Source organism: Paroedura picta, chromosome 6 (genome assembly GCF_049243985.1).
Source record: "Paroedura picta isolate Pp20150507F chromosome 6, Ppicta_v3.0, whole genome shotgun sequence".
Lineage (NCBI taxonomy): Eukaryota > Metazoa > Chordata > Lepidosauria > Squamata > Gekkonidae > Paroedura > Paroedura picta.
This window is the reverse complement of record NC_135374.1, coordinates 84539549-84556995: the sequence shown is the minus strand read 5'-3', so window position 1 is coordinate 84556995 and position 17447 is coordinate 84539549. Positions and strand designations below refer to the sequence as shown.

Sequence of the window (17447 nt, the reverse complement as noted above, 5' to 3'; positions counted from 1 at the left end):
TTTTCGCCCCAAGGCTGTCCTAACTGTCATGTCCAACTGTAAATTGCCTCAGAACCCTGACAGAGCTGGCAGGAGGCTGCTGAGTGCTCCCCTCCCCCCCTTCAGGCCTGCTGTGAAGGAGCCTCTGACAGGCCCTGACTGAGGGAAGGAGGCCTTTCCAAGAGCAATGCAGTGGAGCCTGAGGGCCTTCCTTTTGAGGGGGGGGGGACTTTCCCCTTCTGCCAAACAGTTGCCTGACAGGGAGGCCACAGAAAAGCCCCTTCTCACTTAAAATACTGCTCTACCCGGAGGTTAGACACAGCCAAGCCATGTGTCTTCTTTGCAACTCTCTGCAGATTTGAGGCCGTTGCACAGCGTTATTCTACGGAGGAAACTGGTTCTTTTGTCTCCTGTTTCATCTGCACAACAACCCTGTGCAGTAGGCCTCAAGTCTTTCAATTCAACAACAACATGTGTGGGAAGCCTTAAATGTTTCTTCTCTACTACAACCCTGTCCAAAGTAGCCCTTTCTGCCTTGGAAGTGATCTTTTTACTCTGCAGGTGAGCTGTAATTCCAGGAGCTCTCCAGGCTACATCTGTAGGTTGGCTACCCCTGAGTTGGAAATATTCCTGGAGGTTTGGAGGTGGGACAATGCCTCAGAGTCCAGCCTTCAAATGAGACATTTTTGCCTGCATTTGGGATGGAGTGGTGCAGGTGTGTCCCTCCTGGCCTATGAGTCCCTTACCAGCAACTGTTTGTATTCTGGGGTGCAGACAGGCAGACCAGCATCAGTCCTGTGAGTCTGGAAAGTGCACGAAGATCTAAATAAATATTTACAGCCTGAAACTGTAAATAGAGAACAAGTAAATATCTGGAGACACATAGTAACTGTAATGACTTATTGGCCTGGCAAATAACCTTGGCCTGGGAAATAAAAAAACCAGTATAAAAAACCTTACTAAGGTCAAGACTGCTGTGCACAGAGAGTCTTCCTCTTAGGGTTGCCAGCTTCCCTGCGAGGCTCGCTACCCCACCTCCCTCATGTGGAGTCTGCTATGGGGAGAGAAAGGGAAGACGATTGGAAAATGCTTTGAGACCCAGGCCTGCTGGGTCACTGCGGCCCATTCCCAGTTCTCTCAGATCTCTCACAACCCCACATACCTCACAGGTTGACTATTGTGGAGAGACGAATGGAAAAGGTGTTTGTAAACCGCTTTGAGACTCCTTTGGATAGTAAGCAATAGGGTACAAAAATCCGTTCTTCTAAGGAGCAACCATGAAAGAAGCATGTGGGCACATAACATTTTACCAACAGTGAAAACATGGGAGACAGAAGGAACAGGGTGGACACCTGCGTACTGTGACTACTCCATGTGTATTAGGGCAGAGGGGCATTTCGGTGAATGTGGCCTAATTCAAACAAGAAGGGAAATGACGCAGAACTGGGGGGAATTCGTTGCCATGTAATCTTCCCCTAAGAAGAGTCTCCAGTCTGATTTTCCCTTCACATATCTGAGGACATGGCTCTGGAAAGCTCATCTGTAACCACTATGCCAAAATTCCCAAAGGTCAGTCTTCTCCCACACTCAACGAACGTTCCACACCACAAGTTCTTGACACCCATATCTCCACACCCATGCCCTCATTTGCCACCACGCCACCACAACCTCCCACACAACACACACATTCAACCCCATGCCCTTACAGACTGGACAACTCCTCCCCTTCCTCTTCCCACTGCCAAGCTCTAGCGCTCGTTGCATTCTTGGAGACAACGGGCTTTGCCCCTAGTCTTTCAATAAAAAGCATTTTGGCTGTCCTTGCTGGTGGCAGTAGAAAGTGCCCTAAAATCACAACTTACTTACAGTGACCCCATACAGATTTTTAGGTAAGAAATGTTCAGAGCCGATTTGTTATTCCCTGCCTCCATGTCACGGCCTTGGTATTCCTTGGCGATCTTCTAGGTTAGGAGTGCGGACTTCTGATCTGGCATGCCAGGTTCGATTCTGCGCTCCCCCACATGCAACCAGCTGGGTGACCTTGGGCTCGCCACGGCACTGATAAAACTGTTCTGACCGAGCAGTGATATCAGTCCTCTCTCAGCCTCACCCACCCCACAGGGTGTCTGTTGTGGGGAGAGGAATGGGAAGGTGAATGTAAGCCGCTTTGAGCCTCCTTTGGGTAGGGAAAAGCAGCATATAAGAACCAACTCTTCTTCTTCTTCTATCCAAATACTGGCCTGCACCAAACCTGTTTAGCTTCCAAGAATAATGTGCCGGGGTGGCCTGGCCTATCCAGGTGAGTGCAGGCTAACCTACCAGGGTAGTGTTCTGTAGAGGAGGGGTAGTCAACCTGTGGTCCTCCAGATGTTCATGGACTACAATTCCCATGAGCCCATGGGAACTGTAGTCCATGAACATCTGGAGGTCCACAGGTTGCCTATCCCTGCTGTTAAGGTTAATAACCACTATACAACACTAGCTTTCAGGCAGTGATTACATAGTATTCTATAAGTACCAATAACAAAATGCATACAATGTCAGTTTAGTTCACCGCAGTTACTTAAATAATAATGTTAAGTAAGTTGAAGAAGCTTTATCAATATAGCCAATTCTCATTACAGTTGTATAGCAGTTAGAGATTCAGAGTAGGATATCGGGGACCCAGGTTTGAATTCCCACTCTGCCATGGAAGCTCACCTTGGGCTAGGGACTCAGTTTTAGCCTAACCTACCTCACAGGGTTGTTGTGAGGATAAAATGGAGGGGAATTATGTAAACTTCTTTGGGTTCTCGTTGTGGAGTAAGATAAAGCACAAATGAAACAAATAATAAATATTGCTGAAGATGGGGTGCAGATGAAAGGCTGGTTGGTAGGTGGGAAAGAGAAAGACAAGGAAGGAAAGCAGGCTGCAGTGAGTGGTTATGGCTCCTATGAATGATTATGTCTAACTTGTCTGCATTATGGGTACATTGCACATGTCAGGAGAGAGTAATCTGACAGATGCTAAAATCAGAGTCCAGATGCTGGAGTGGAAAACATTACAAGGTCCACAAATGGCTATTAGCCACAATGGCCACATGCAACCTCTATGTTCAGAGAAGAAGAAGAAGAGTTGGTTCTTATATGTTGCTTTTCTCTACTCGAAGGAGGCTCAAAGTGGTTTACAGTCGCCTTCCCTTTCTTCTCCCCACAACAGATACCCTGTGGGGTGGGTGAGGCTGAGAGAGCCCTGATATTCCTGCTTGGTCAGAATACTTTTATCAGTGCTGTGGCAAGCCCAAGGTCACCCAGCTGGCTGCATGTGGGGGAGTGCAGAATCGAACCCGGCATGCCAGATTAGGAGTCCGCACTCCTAAACACTGCACCAAACTGGCTCTGAATAACAGCAGAGGCAGCAACAGGGAAGGAGCTTAGATCCCTGCATAGATTTTCTGGGGGCAACTGGTTGGCCACTAAGGGAAACAGAATAATGGACAAGAAAGACCAGTGGTCTGATCCAGCACAATTGTTGATGTACTTAGGTTGCAAAAAAGGCGTGTACACATATTGCTAGAACAGTTGTCCCAAATATAGCAATGTTGGCTCACATAGCTCTTGTGTTTCGTAATTTCATTTTACAACAGGAAGGAAAAGGAAAGATTAGGCAATCTTGTCAAGAATTCAACAAAATAAAGTACATAATCGGAAAGAAAAGTGGATGCAGTAGTGAGGACTCTTTATTGTGATTTCAATTTGTAGTCACAGGTGAGAATGAGTTTGTTTGTTTATTTTTACTGAGAAGAGGAAAACTTGATCCTTTTAATCATTATAGGAGGCTGGGAACTAGTCTCAGACTGGGTTAGTTCACATGGTGTACTTCTCCAGGGAGCTCATAAAGGAGAAGTTACACCATGAATCCGCTTTCACGGTGCTTCTGAAAGCCGTGAATTAAATCAGGGTACCCCATATTCTCTCAATTAATCCTGCTGACTGAAGAATTGCTTATTTATTCTCTTATGTACTTGGAATACATCACATTACTGTCGCTGGACTGGACAGTGAGAAATATTTTCTTAATTGATTGTTGAGACTTTTTAATTTGGCAACCTTGATGAATGGTCAAGGCACAGTTTGGCAAAACAGCTATAACTGACTGCTTAATATTGATATCATGCTGTAATAAGGCCCTGAATGGAATTATTACCTGCACCTGTTCTGTAAGATATATGTAAATTGGCACATATAAAGGAAACTATCCTCTCATACTCATAGATATTGATGATCATATATATATTCTGTTAATGTTTTTTACTTTAAATATATTCCCACCCTTTCATTCTACGGCCACTTCACCAATACATCTTGGTAACATTTTCGGTTCAAATTGAATTGTGGGTCACGCCCACCATTTTCTGTCTCATAGGCAATGCATTCCATTAAAATTGAGTCAATAGTGAAGGAAAAGAACAGGATGGGGGAGTGTCCCATATGGGAGGAAAAAGAGAACTCCCTTGTATATGTGGATATCAATTCGCAGAAAGTTTGCCGCTGGAACTCAGTCACCAATGAAATTCAACGTGTGTCTGTAGGTAAGAAACTTGTTTTTTCTAACAGGACCTGAGACTGTTTTTGGAATTAGATACATTATTTCTTATTCACTATAATGATCATGGCATCTGGCCCTCTCAATTCCTGGCAAATAGATGGGGAAGAAATTGAGGTATTGACAGACTTTATTTTCCTGGGTTCCAGGATCATTGCAGATGGCGACTGTAGCAAAGAAATTAAAAGACGCTTGCTCCTGGGGAGGAAAGCTATGGCAAACCTAGACAGCATCCTAAAAAGCAGAGACATCACCCTGCCAACAAAAGTGCGTTTAGTCAAGGCTATGGTCTTCCCAGTTGCAATGTATGGCTGCGAAAGTTGGACCATAACGAAGGACGAGCGTCAGAGAATTGAGTCTTTTGAACTCTGGTGTTGAAGAAGAAGCTTTCGAGTCCCTTGGACTGCAAGGCGAAAAACTGGTCAGTCCTAGAGGAGATCAGCCCGGACTGCTCCTTAGAAGGCCAGATCCTGAAGATGAAACTCAAATACTTTGGCCACCTCATGAGAAGGAAGGACTCCCTGGAAAAGAGCCTAATGCTGGCAGCGACTGAAGGCAATAGAAGAAGGGGACGACAGAGAATGAGGTGGCTGGATGGAGTCACTGAAGCAGTCGGTGTGAGCTTAAATGGACTCCGGGGAATGGTAGAGGACAGGAAGGCCTGGAGGATCATTGTCCATGGGGTCACAATGGGTCAGACACAACTTTGCACCTAACAACAACAAATAATGACAGTATAATCACTAAAAGAATGCCAAGGCACATAATGGTTTACGTCACAAAGAAAGAAATTTTTGATCTTTATGCAAAGCTATTTGTGTCTGTTTGTGTATGTGTAGTGTTGCAAAATCATAGCTAACTTACAGTGACCCTGTAGGGTTTTCAGGGAAAGAGACTAACAGAGATGGTTTGCCATTGTCTGTCACTGTGTAGTGACCCTGGATTTTGGGGTTGGTCTCCCACGTAAGTACTAACCAGGGCTCATCTGGTTTACATGACAGTACTTTACAGAATCTGTAAGTTAATAATCAGAGAGTGTGGGAAATAGTTTCCATGTATCTTCTGCTCCCCTCAGAACATAAGATGCCATATCAGTCCTCCTCACTGCCTAGCTTCATAGTATATTGTAATCTTTATACTCTGGGGTGCTGTAGGGTTCTCTGGCATATTGATCCAGAAACTGCAGGCAATTCAAGGTGGAATATTATTGTCATAACTGCCCCGAACCCTCTTGGTCCAGGGAAATGGTGGTAATGTAAAAGGAGCACATCTGTTGCACTTTCACAGTCTGTTATGGATGGGTAAGTACATAGAATCACAGAATCATAGAGTTGGAAGGGGCCATACAGGCCATCTAGTCCAACCCCCTGCTCAATGCAGGATCAGCCCAAACATGAAGACACCATGCTTTGCCTATAGGGTTGCCAACCGCCTGGTGGCCTCTGGCTGTCCCCTGGGATTACAGCTGATCTCCAGGCACCAGAAGTCAGATCCCCTGAAGAAAATGGCTGCTTTGGAAGGTGAACTTTATGGCAGAATACTCCACTAAAGTCCCTCCCACTTGCAAACCCTGCTGTCCTCAGGCTCCACCTCCAAAATGCCCAGATATCGCCCAACCCAAAGCTGGAAACAATGTTTATCTCTTCTCTGTCATTGCTTTCCTGCCTGTTTTTGTCTTCCTTCCTCTTTGTCCCATGTGCTTGCAAGTTCATGCTGAGCGCTTGCTAGTCTTTTTATTGTCATAGAATCATGAAGTGATCTCTGGGATGATTGGCTGTGACATGTAGCTGGGTAGCAGTTCACGTTCCATATGCAAACATCACCCTTTATCTTTTTCACCCTTCATCTTTCCTAGACCACGGTAATCTCAAATCTCAACCATGTTATTAATTGACACTGAACATATTTGTTGGTATTGTATTACTGTCAAAGAATAGCACGCATCTCATTGCTCAGTTGCAGCTACTGTCCTTCTTTTGAAGATGGAAGCCTCTGGAAGAATTGGCTACCCTCTCCCCTCAGGAAACGATATTGTATGGAAACTGAGTCCTTTAAAGTCTGAAGTTCTGTCTACAACAATACAGACCCGTCCAGGCTCATTTTGTAAGGTAGTTGCTGCCTGCCATCCTCACTGCAATATGGATCATGGCACACCTCAAAATCTTTGAGCCCAGGAAGCTGCATTATACTGAATCAGACCATTGGTCCACCAGGGGCAGTATTGTCTTCTCATGCTGCTAGCAGCTCTCCGGGCTCTCAGGCAGAGGCCTTTCCCATTGCCTTCTGCCATATCCCTTCTGGCAGTAGGGTGATGTCAGAGAATGAACCTGGAACCTTATTATTATTTCTTCAATTACTGAATGCCAAGCAGATGCTCTGTCACTGAGCCATTAGTAAAGAAGTTGAGAAGAATAATAAAAATACACGTTGCTGCTAAATATAAGCCCTTGGCCACCATGGCACATGATGTTCTGGTTTTCCCTAAGTTTTAAGCACTCTGATTTCTTTCCTGTCTCCAGATGCTCGTGTTGGCTCAGTGGCCCTTCGCGAGAGTGGAGGCTATGTGATTGCTCTAGGAACCAGCTTTGCCTTTTTGAACTGGAGAAATCAAGAAGTACTTATGATTTCCAAGCAGGAATTGGATAAACCAAGCAACCGATTTAATGATGGGAAAGTGGATCCACAAGGGAATTTTTTTGCAGGTAATATAAATATCTTATACAATTGGATCATTCCCAGATATTTTCCCATAGGGGGAATTAATTTATATTCTTCAATGGAACTGATGAAACTATAGTATCCCATAAGGTGCATGATTTGTTTTTACAAGCAAGACTTGTAGTTAGTGTTCAGTAAACGGTTCAATAAAATGATTGCTATGTAGTACAGTGCAATTCATACATAGTGTCCATCTCTGACTCCTACTAGGAAAATGTGTTTCAAATTATAATTGGCAGCTTTAAGATGTTAAGATGTAACAAGTAGAATCTCAACAATGAAGCCATTTTAATTTTTCATCTCTAGATTTTTATGTGATTAAAGGATTTATTATATGATTTCTGAAAACTAACTGAGACTTTGATAGAATGTACTCTAATAAATATTCATACCCAAATATATACAAAGTACAGAGCAATTGTTGAAATTTGACTCTTCCTTTATTCTTCAGATAACTACACAGTAATGGCCCTAGAATAAGCAGGTGAACAGCTGATGAGGATGAAAAGGGATTCTCACAAAAAGAAAGAAAAAAATTAGTGACAGTCTGCCTCTCACAGGGTATGTGGAACACATACCTGCTCTGGGGCTCCTTGGTCTCAGCCCCTTCCTGTCTCATATAGACACACTTACTTGCAGGCACACACAGACTCTTTTCTCCCCCTACTTTCCCCTCCTCTCTTTCTTCTTGCTTTTCTGAGCTCCTTCTTGGTCCCCTCCCCTCTCAGGCACACAGCCTCTCTCTCTCTCTCTCTCTCTCTCTCTCACACACACACACACACACACACACACACACACACACACACACTCCCTCTCCCTTTCCCTCTCCTTCATTACCTCTTGCTTCCCTGACCTCCTCCTTCATCTCTCCTCCATTTGTCTTAGGCTTAATACTCCAGCCTTTCCCCAGTAAACTCCTCCTGATTCAACCTCCCCCTCTCCCCAAGAGTTTCCTTTGCAAGAGAGGGACCTCTCCCCCAGCAGAGCAGCAAGCCACCTCTCTCAGTGGTGGACAAGGTTGTCCATCCGCAATGAAGGGCAGCGGCTTGGGCTCTCCCTCCATTTCTCTCTCACTCTCTTTCTATGTTCCTGCTTCTTCTTTGCACAAATTTTGCCATTGCTCTTGCACTGTTCCTGACTCACTCTACTCTGTGCATGGCAGTTTCCTGAGCTAGCCATCCACACCTCCCCCCGCCACTTCCCTGCTACCCTGTCACCCTTTCACCGAACCGAACCAAAACTTCTGCCTGCCGTATCAGCAGAACGACTGCCACATAGCCACTCACCCTTCCCCTGGACAAAGTAAGCAAGTGAGCGAGCAGGCACCCTTTTATTCTTTCTTCTCTTCTGGCCATCCAGTACTGGAAGCTTTTTAAGGAGGGAAGGAAGGTAACGAGACTGTGTTGTGCATCCCTCATCAGTTGTGTGGAATGGGAGGAGTAGCCTCCTCCTCTGACAGCGCAGCCTCCTCCTCCACCACAGCTGCCTTCCCTGCAGCTGCCAGCATCGGGACTCCTTCAGGCCTTTTCCGGCACTGTTCTAGCCTCCACTGGCATGGTTGCTGACTCGGCCTACTCCCCCAACCACCTTCCTGCCTCTTCTGGTGCCCTCCCTAGGGCGCAACCCCAGATGTCACATCCATACCCATTTATATCCCAGGGGGAACGTCAGAAGATGTGTTCCACATTAAAAATACACCAACATTTCTTAACAGTAGAATTGTGCAAGTGAGCATTTACTCAAAAAGGCCATACCCTGCCACCAAATTTAGTTTTTTAAAGTGTTACTGGACTCTTGCCCTTTTCTATTGTGAAATGTTATGTTTGTAACATGGGCAGTGATATCCAACCTATACCACAGAAGAAGGCTCGGCAAAGAAGAATGAGTATGTGTCGTCCTTCCACCCCCCTCAGTGATGAGTCCTTTGAGTTCTGCAAGTATGTTAACAGGAATGATCTGGTCAGCAATACATACTTGGTTAGTCCACAGGCTTTTAACAAAGTTCCTTATTGAAGACCCTTAAGGAAACTAAGTAAACATGACTGAGAGCTAGGACATGGAGCAATGGCTGTTATATTTTCATTCAGATCTGCAGAATCTCTTATCTGCTTCTACTTTATTCTCTAGGTACCATGGCAGAAGAGACTGCTCCTGGTGTGAGAGCAAGACACCAAGGGGCTCTTTATACTCTTTTTCCTGATTGCAGCGTCGTGAAGCAGTTAGATCACGTGGATATCTCAAATGGTCTGGAATGGTCACTAGATCACAGAACTTTCTTCCACATCGATAGCCTGGCCTATGCTGTGCATGCTTACAGCTATGACAAGCACACAGGACAGATTGGTACCTGTTTTATCTTCATATTACACTGACCACCAGTGCAAGCCTAAAGAGGATCCCTTCTAATTCCACTGAGATATTTGCCAGTCTCCAAGTGGGGCCTTGAGAGCTTCTAGAATGACAACTGATCTAGAATTGCCAGGTGGTACCTGGATATCCCCAGTTACTACAATTGCTCTCCAGATGACCAAGATCAGTTCTAGGGTTGTGCGATTCGGCCGCCGAAGCGGCCGTTCCGTCTGGGCGCAGCCAGCGCCGCGCCGCGGGGGGAAGAGGTCGGTGCCGGCAGTGGCGTGACAGCGGGCGCAACCACGCAGGCACGGAGTTCCGCGCCTGCGTGGTTGCGCCCGCTGTCACGCCGCTGCCGGCACCGCCCTCCCCCCCCCGCGGCGCGGCGCTGGCTGCGGCCGAATCGCACAACCCTAATCAGTTCCCCTGGAGAAAATGACTGCTTTTGAGGGTGGGCTGTGTGGCATTATACTCTGCTGAGGTCATCTCCCCTTCTTGCCTTCTCCATGCTCCCCACCCAAATCTCTAAGTATTTCTGAACCCAGAGCTAGCAACTTTAAACTCATCACCAGAGCCTGCAGAGCTTTGGAGGTGGACTCTCTGGTCTTATACTGCAGTGGTCCCCAACCCCCGAGTTGAGGACCGGTACCGGTCCATGGATCAGTCAGTACTGGGCCATGGCTCCTCCTCATCTTCCGCCCTGGCTGCTGTCTTGGGGGCTGCCCTGCTACTATGCCGACAGCTCACCTTTGGTGCTCTACAGAGGCCGCCATGGCTGGGGCTCTCCCTCAGTGTGGCACTGCGCAGCTGATGCTGGCAGTGCCCCCCAGTAGGCGGCGGGAATTCAGGGGTGCCAGTGGGAAAGCAAGCGGAGGAGGGGTTCAGGCAGCGGCGACATCCCTTGGCAAAAGACTACCCCTTCCCTGGGCCTAAGTAAAATTGTCAAGCGTTGACTGGTCCCCAGTGATAAAAATGTTTGGGACTACTGTATTGGATCCCACTGAGGTCCCCCAAATCCCACCCTCTCCAGGCTCCATGTCCAGATTTGCAGTCCTAGATTTTGAAGAGTTTACAATTTGCACTGTCAATGACTAATCCGTAGTAAATTAGTAGGCCAATTCCCAGTGCAAACTTTACTCGTTCTACAATGTGTCAGCATTGTGTTTTTATTTAATGATTAACACAAAACAACGTTTTTTGGCCAAACAGGGGAAATACTTGTAGTAAAAATGTGTTTAGAGTGGGCAGATCTATCATTTAATTTGCCTTTTCTTACAAAATAAAGGGCCATTAAAAAACAAAAAACACAGAAACTTTCCATGCTAGCTATAGCCTTTATCCTCATATTAAAAAATATATAGTCTGAATTCAGATACATTTGCATAATAAGATTTTACTTTTAGTGCCACCACATTTTTAAAAAACACATTCCCTGTCCTTTCAAGGGCTGTATGGGAGACCCCAATTTAATGGGGCAGCTTAGTCATGGCACATGCATCGATAAGGAATACTCTAGCATTGGACTTCTGTGGTGTTGTAGGATGCCTGTAAGAGAAAGGTGACCTTTATTTTGTACTGCATTCTTCTGCACTTCCCACGTCTTCAAGCAATGAAAAATCCCAGGGACCATGGCAGCCCAGTGTATAGCTTCCTTTAGATTCCTACACTGTTTGACCAATAGCTGCTTTATTTAGAAATATTTAGGGAAATGTAAGAAAGCACTCCTACCAGCAGCAAATCCAACGTCTGGCATGACAGATAGATGAGAGACAGAGAAAGAGATCTTGTAACCGAAAAAGGTTTCTTTTCAGCTGCTCCCACGACTTCTTCTGTCCTTTCCAAATGCTGCCATCTGCTGTTCTTTTGGTACAACTGTGGGCTCCTTTTAGCAGAAGGGGTGAAACCCTGTCCAAGCATTGAAAGGTCATAGTCCACCTTTCCCACTGGGACTCAAGGCAGATTATGAGGAGTGAGTCAATGCAGTCAACAAAACAGGACATTCAAGAAACAATGCAATAGGATTAGTGCTGTAGAAATTTAGAACCAACCAAAAAAAGTATGCCAAAGAAAACACACATCCTGGGCCTAGATAAATGACATCACAAACCACAAGTATCCAATGCATCTCTATAAATCTTAAATTGTGTCATAACCAAGAGGAAAGGTGGGATATAAATGGGTTAAAAACTGGAGAAGAAAATTGTAAAAAAGAAATGGTGAGGGGTGGGTGGGTAGACCCTGCCAAATACCGAGATAAACCAATTTAAAAAAGAGAGAGAGATGATGATGATGATGATGATGATGATGATGATGATGATAAAGAGAGCCTTGTAACCACAACCATGATGGTAAATGACTAAATGTCCATTTGGTTACCTCATGACTGATGAATATTTTATAAATGAAGAAATAGAGAAAGGAAGGAAGGTCTTCACACAAAGAGAGAGAGAGAGAGAGGTGAAAGGACGGTGGGGGAAGTGGATGCTCCAGCCACAAATTTCATGGTCCCTTGGCCCCCTTATTAAGCACACTACTACAGCACTGCCTTGCTGCCCCCTGAGGCAGGCATTTTCTGGGCACCATGGAAATGGGCTGTGGTAATGTGCTTCCGCCTCCAGTAGAAGTCTTTGGACCGCCCTCCTATGAGAAAATGATTTCTTATCTATTAGGTCTGACTGAAGAAACATCTACAGCCCATAAAGAACAATATTTTGTTGAAGGCCATAACTCTTTTCATGTACCTTTTTAATGCCAAGCCATAAACATTCACTGTAATTAGACGCTGAGCCCCTAAGTGGATTCATATCAGAAGGTGAGGGACAGAAAAAATGGATCTAACTTCTTAGGGAATAGATATGAGGCATGTTTTTTATCTACATCTAATTTGGGGGGCACTATTTCAGGGACAGCCGAACCATGCTGAATGTGCTATTCCTTCTACAGGTGATTGCAGAGCCGTGTACAAGATGGAGAAGGAGGAAGCAATGCCTGATGGGATGTGCATTGATGTGGAAGGGAAACTTTGGGTAGCCTGCATTGATGGTGGGCGAGTGATCCGTATTGACCCCGAGACAGGTAAAAGATTAGTCAGAAGGCGATGTTTATCTGAGCCAAGTGTGGGGAGTGTTTGCAAACTGCATTTTCACCTTTGCATTTATTCAAGACATATTGGAAAATGTTCATGAAATGTCTTTAGATGTTTTTCTGTTGATGATTCCAAGGAAGTTTTTGAATGCACTCCTGAGAAGTCAATCCATCTTTTTCTGGTGTGGCTTTTTACTAGTGTGGCATGCAGCAGTTAATCACTGTGAATCACAAGCTACATGTGCTCCAGGACTGTCATTACATGTGGTTACCATTTAATCTGAACACAGCACCATAAAACCCTATTCAACAAAATATTGCTTGTGCATATCATTGGGATATCATATTTTGAGAAGCAAAAAAGAGGACATATTTCCTGACTAATTCAAACAAGTGTTCATTATGACAAAACTCATTTTAAATACCCCTACTATTTAAGCTGTGATAATTAGGAATATTCCTAACCTTCCAACCCCAATAGAGGACATTTTCATCCATTTTTAAAAAGAAGCCCTAAAGAGGATGGACATGAAAAAACAGGACATATCCTCTAAAAAGGGAACATCTCGTAACCCTAGTATATCAAAGAGAATTACAGGCAGAAAATGCTCCCAGTTGGGATATCTTCACCTGTAACATCTGAAAAATGCTATCAACTGAAATCAACAGGACAGCACAGACTGTGCCCAGAAAAAGTCCCCTAGTAAAATGCACAGGAAACCTGTCACCTCACAAAGAGACTTGCATAGGTACAAACTAATATTATCTTTCTTACCAAATGCAAAAGATTAGATATTATGCCTAAAGAGAAAATGTGTCTCTGAAAAAAGGGAGCTTTGGATCTTGAAAGTTCATCTCCTGAAAATTTTATTGGTGTCTAAGGTGCTAAGAGGACTCAATCTGAGCCATGTAGGAGAAGTAACACTTCTGTTTAATATAGTCCAGGAACAGACTTATTTAACTAAACTGAATTATGTCATGATGATGGCCAATTTTCTATCAATTCATCTGTTCTATTTTGAAGCTGGAATCAATAAGGAAATTCATTTTGATTGCTAAGAAGTGAGTTAACTGAGCAACCATATTCAACAACAATTGTCAGTGTAAGATATTACTTTTAAAGGCTTAGCTCTTCTCAAGCTAAAATAAGAAAAATTAGCTTTAGGCAGGAAATATGTTGGTGGAAATCTCAGTTATATCCTGACCCATACTATGGCCTTAGCAATATGTAACTTGATTAATCCTTATTTGTTACAATAAGCTATCTAGCCAAAATGTATATGTCTAAACTTTCTTTATTGGGCTACAGGGAGAAGAATTCAAACTGTGAAAATGCCTGTTTCCCGGATTACATCATGCTGCTTTGGAGGGAAAGACTATTCTGAAATGTATGTCACTTCTGCCTATGATGGACTAAACAGTGCCGCCTTAGCCAAGGAACCTCAAGCTGGGGAGATTTTCAAGGTAAACAGATATTCTTTCCTATATAAAGTGGATTGAAGCTTTAGATGGATATAAAAATCTTATGATGATAAACCAGCCTCAACAAAAGACCTGGCAGAAGAGCTCCATCTTCCAGGCCCTGCAGAAAGCTGACAGCTCCCTCAGGGCCCGTAGCTCTCCCAGGAGCTCATTCCACTAGGTAGGGGCCAGGACCAAGAAGGCCCTGGCTGAGGCCAAGTGAACTTCTCTAGGACCAGGAATGACCAACAAGTTGGTACCCTCCGAGCGTAAGGCCCTCTGGGGGGCTGCAACTGGCCAACAGCCCCCCCAGCCAACAGCCAACAGTCCCCACAGTTCTTTTATAGTATCAACTATGGTGGGAAGGCCATGGCAGAGCAACAAGACTTTATCTGCAAAGTAGTTCACGAATGCCTCACAGCTCAAATCCAATTTAATAACATTTTGGTGCCCCACTTTGAGGGTGGTCAAAGACCGAACTACCCTAAACAATTGTGCCGGGTGAGAGCTAGTGGACACAATTTCCGCCACAGAAATGTCCCATGGCAAAAAAGTCTTCTGGCCTAAGGGTAGCAAAATGTCTCCATCACCATTTGGGATCTCCTGATCCACAAGCCAAGGAATGATGGCATTATTTCACATAACATAGTGAAGGTGAATTAGAGAAGATGCTAGGCCTAAATTTCAGTATGAAGAAGTACTTTCTATTGAGCTTCACTCCGGATAATATCCCACCACAAATGAAATCTTTGCTCTTTCATGCAATGACAGCGGCAAGAATGGTACTAGCCAAAAAAATGGAAATTAAAAGAAATCCCCACTGTAGAAATGTGGATGGAGAAACTCGCTGAATTGGCAAAAATGGCCAAATTAACAACCTTAATAAACTTCCAAGAAGAAAAGAAATTTACAGAACAATGGAAATGGTTTCTAAATTATCAATCTAAATAAGAAATATGTAAAATAAACATGATCACGAGAATAACTACATGCAGGTATTGATAATGTAAATACTAGTATTATCAGATATTAATATCAACATCGGAGGCAGCCCATCTAGGAAGACTAAAGTGTTAGAATATTATAAGTATATATCCGGGCAGGAAAGTAACGCCATGGAACAAAGAGTAAGAGTTTAAGAAGTTATATAACTCTTGTGGCGCAGAGTGGTAAGCAGCAGAAATGCTGTCTGAAGCTGTCTGTCCATGAGGCTGGGAGTTCAATCCCAGCAGCCGGCTCAAGGTTAACTCAGCCATCCATCCTTCCGAGGTTGGTAAAATGAGTACCCAGCTTTACTGGGGGGATAAACGGTAATGACTGGGGAAGGCACTGGCAAACCACCCCGTATTGAGTCTGCCATGAAAACGGAGGACATCACCCCAAGGGTCAGACATGACCCGGTGCTTGCACAGGGGATACCTTTACCTTTACCTTTATAACAGGTTAATGTATCAACATAAGTTAATAGAACTGTAGTCACACTGGGGAAAAGGTGGGGATATATTTAAGTAAAAGCGTCTTTGAATATGTTATAAGAAATAAGTTATATGATTACAGTAATCTGAATTATGAAATGTTATTATATGTATATATATGTATTAATTTTAAAAAAACATAGTGAAGGTTCAAGCTTATGACTGCTCCCCCACTGTAGAAAACTGGGGGGGGGGAGGCTAAAGTGACACATGCAGCATTTGCACTGAAGAAGCAAACTAATAACCTGTCCCTTTTTTAAAAACAGGTTACAGGACTGGGAGTGAAAGGAATACCCCAGTACTACTTTGCTGGTTAATTGTTCATGCTAAAAGCTAGTCAGGCAGACTCAGTGGTGAAGAACAGAAGATGAATTACATTAACATTTTAAAGTTGCATAACTTTTATTTTTCTAGATAGATGCTATTGTGTATGCAATTATTTGAACTGCTCTGAGAAAAACCGAACTAAGCAAATCTGTAGAAGGTTTTTGTCTATATTTAGAAATCTTTTGGCTGGTGCCCAAAATGTAAATGAAAAAAGAAACAGTAACATGAATTAAAATGGTTTGTTTTGGTATTCTATGTATCCCCCTCAGTTTTAGTTTATTATTTTACATTAAACTATCTGCTTTCAGATTCTTGTGTGGTTCTGAAGCTGTATTTGATTTAAGACAAAAAAGGACGAATGAAAAAACTTGGAGGGAGAACAGGGGTAAAAATTTGAATGAAATCAGTGAGTGGAATGCCCCCAGAATAGACCTGGTTCAATATGAACAAGATGATATAGAAAAGTTTATATATACATCCTATTTATTTGATTAGAAATGGAAGATAGTGGAAGGTATTACTGTTTCCTGCAACTGATGTTTTAATGTAAAAGAAGAAGTAAGTGAATTAAAAGGAGAAACACAGCATCATTAATGTGCCAATGACGGAACACCTGAAGGAAATACATGAAGATTTTTTTGTATGCAGGTTTTGAAAGAACTTGCAAGAGTCTCTTTGTAATTTTAAAAAGAGCATGTTAAAGATAATTTGACAGTTCAAGTGTTTTCTAATGAACTCATGGGAATGTCAAGAATGAACTAAATCGCTAAAGTTTGTTTTTGTTTTTTTAAACTAGCCTAGTTACAGAAGAAGACCGTCTAATTAAGAGATCTAGGTAGGCTGATCTTTCAAAGCAAAAGGTCAGCCTTCCAAATCTGCTAATTAGAACTTGTAAAAGACAATAGGAAAAATGTTCTTAGTGGTGTAAGGAATTCTGTGCTCGCTTCAGTTTAGGAAGGCATCCATTTTGCCACAGCAACAGTGCTCTCCTTGATTCTGCCTGTACTTGATAACAGCTGTACCCAAAACCCTCAAAGGCCTGAAAGTCTTTTTTTTTTTTGAAGTCCAGAATTGTTTTAAAATTTTACATGACCACTTTAAACTATTTAAAATGTAAATTGCTAGAAATCAGATACAATGATTAAAAAGGATATTTAATATTTTAACTGCAGGAGACATCTATTTTGTACTATCTGTAATTAGCTGTTTCTTGTCATTTTGGTCCTCATTAATTTGACTGTCATTCACAATCCTTACTTCTTGCTTCCTGTATGTAATTCACAAATAATTTGTACTGTTTCTGTATTTATGACTACAGGCTGAATCCAGCGCTTGTTTTTCAATTGTTGAAGGCTAGAATCATAGAATCATAGAGTTGGAAGGGGCCAAACAAGCCATCTAGTCCAACCCCATGCTCAACGCAGGATCAGCCCATACTACTACTAGGGAGGGAGTCCAGGCTGACCCTG

At 43.5% G+C, this 17447-nt stretch overlaps 1 protein-coding gene across 1 annotated transcript; it reads left to right on the top strand.

The window, feature by feature from the left end:
- Window positions 1-3602: 3602 nt before the first annotated feature.
- Window positions 3603-17061, top strand: LOC143840721 (regucalcin-like). Its single transcript, XM_077344264.1, has 7 exons — window positions 3603-3726; window positions 4385-4550; window positions 7084-7266; window positions 9410-9625; window positions 12575-12706; window positions 14025-14179; window positions 15918-17061. Exons 2-7 carry the CDS (start codon window positions 4388-4390, stop codon window positions 15966-15968), a joined length of 900 nt encoding a protein of 299 aa, XP_077200379.1. The 5' UTR covers window positions 3603-3726; window positions 4385-4387; the 3' UTR covers window positions 15969-17061.
- Window positions 17062-17447: the final 386 nt, after the last annotated feature.

What these genes read in the sequence shown, in the direction of transcription:
- LOC143840721 (XM_077344264.1), top strand. Translation starts at nt 4,388, where the DNA reads ATGCATTCCATTAAAATTGAGTCAATAGTGAAGGAAAAGAACAGGATG. An exon ending in CCGTATTGACCCCGAGACAG is followed by an intron (nt 12,707 to 14,024) that starts GTAAAAGATTAG and finishes ATTGGGCTACAG; the next exon opens with GGAGAAGAATTCAAACTGTG. An exon ending in AAGCTGGGGAGATTTTCAAG is followed by an intron (nt 14,180 to 15,917) that starts GTAAACAGATAT and finishes TTTTAAAAACAG; the next exon opens with GTTACAGGACTGGGAGTGAA.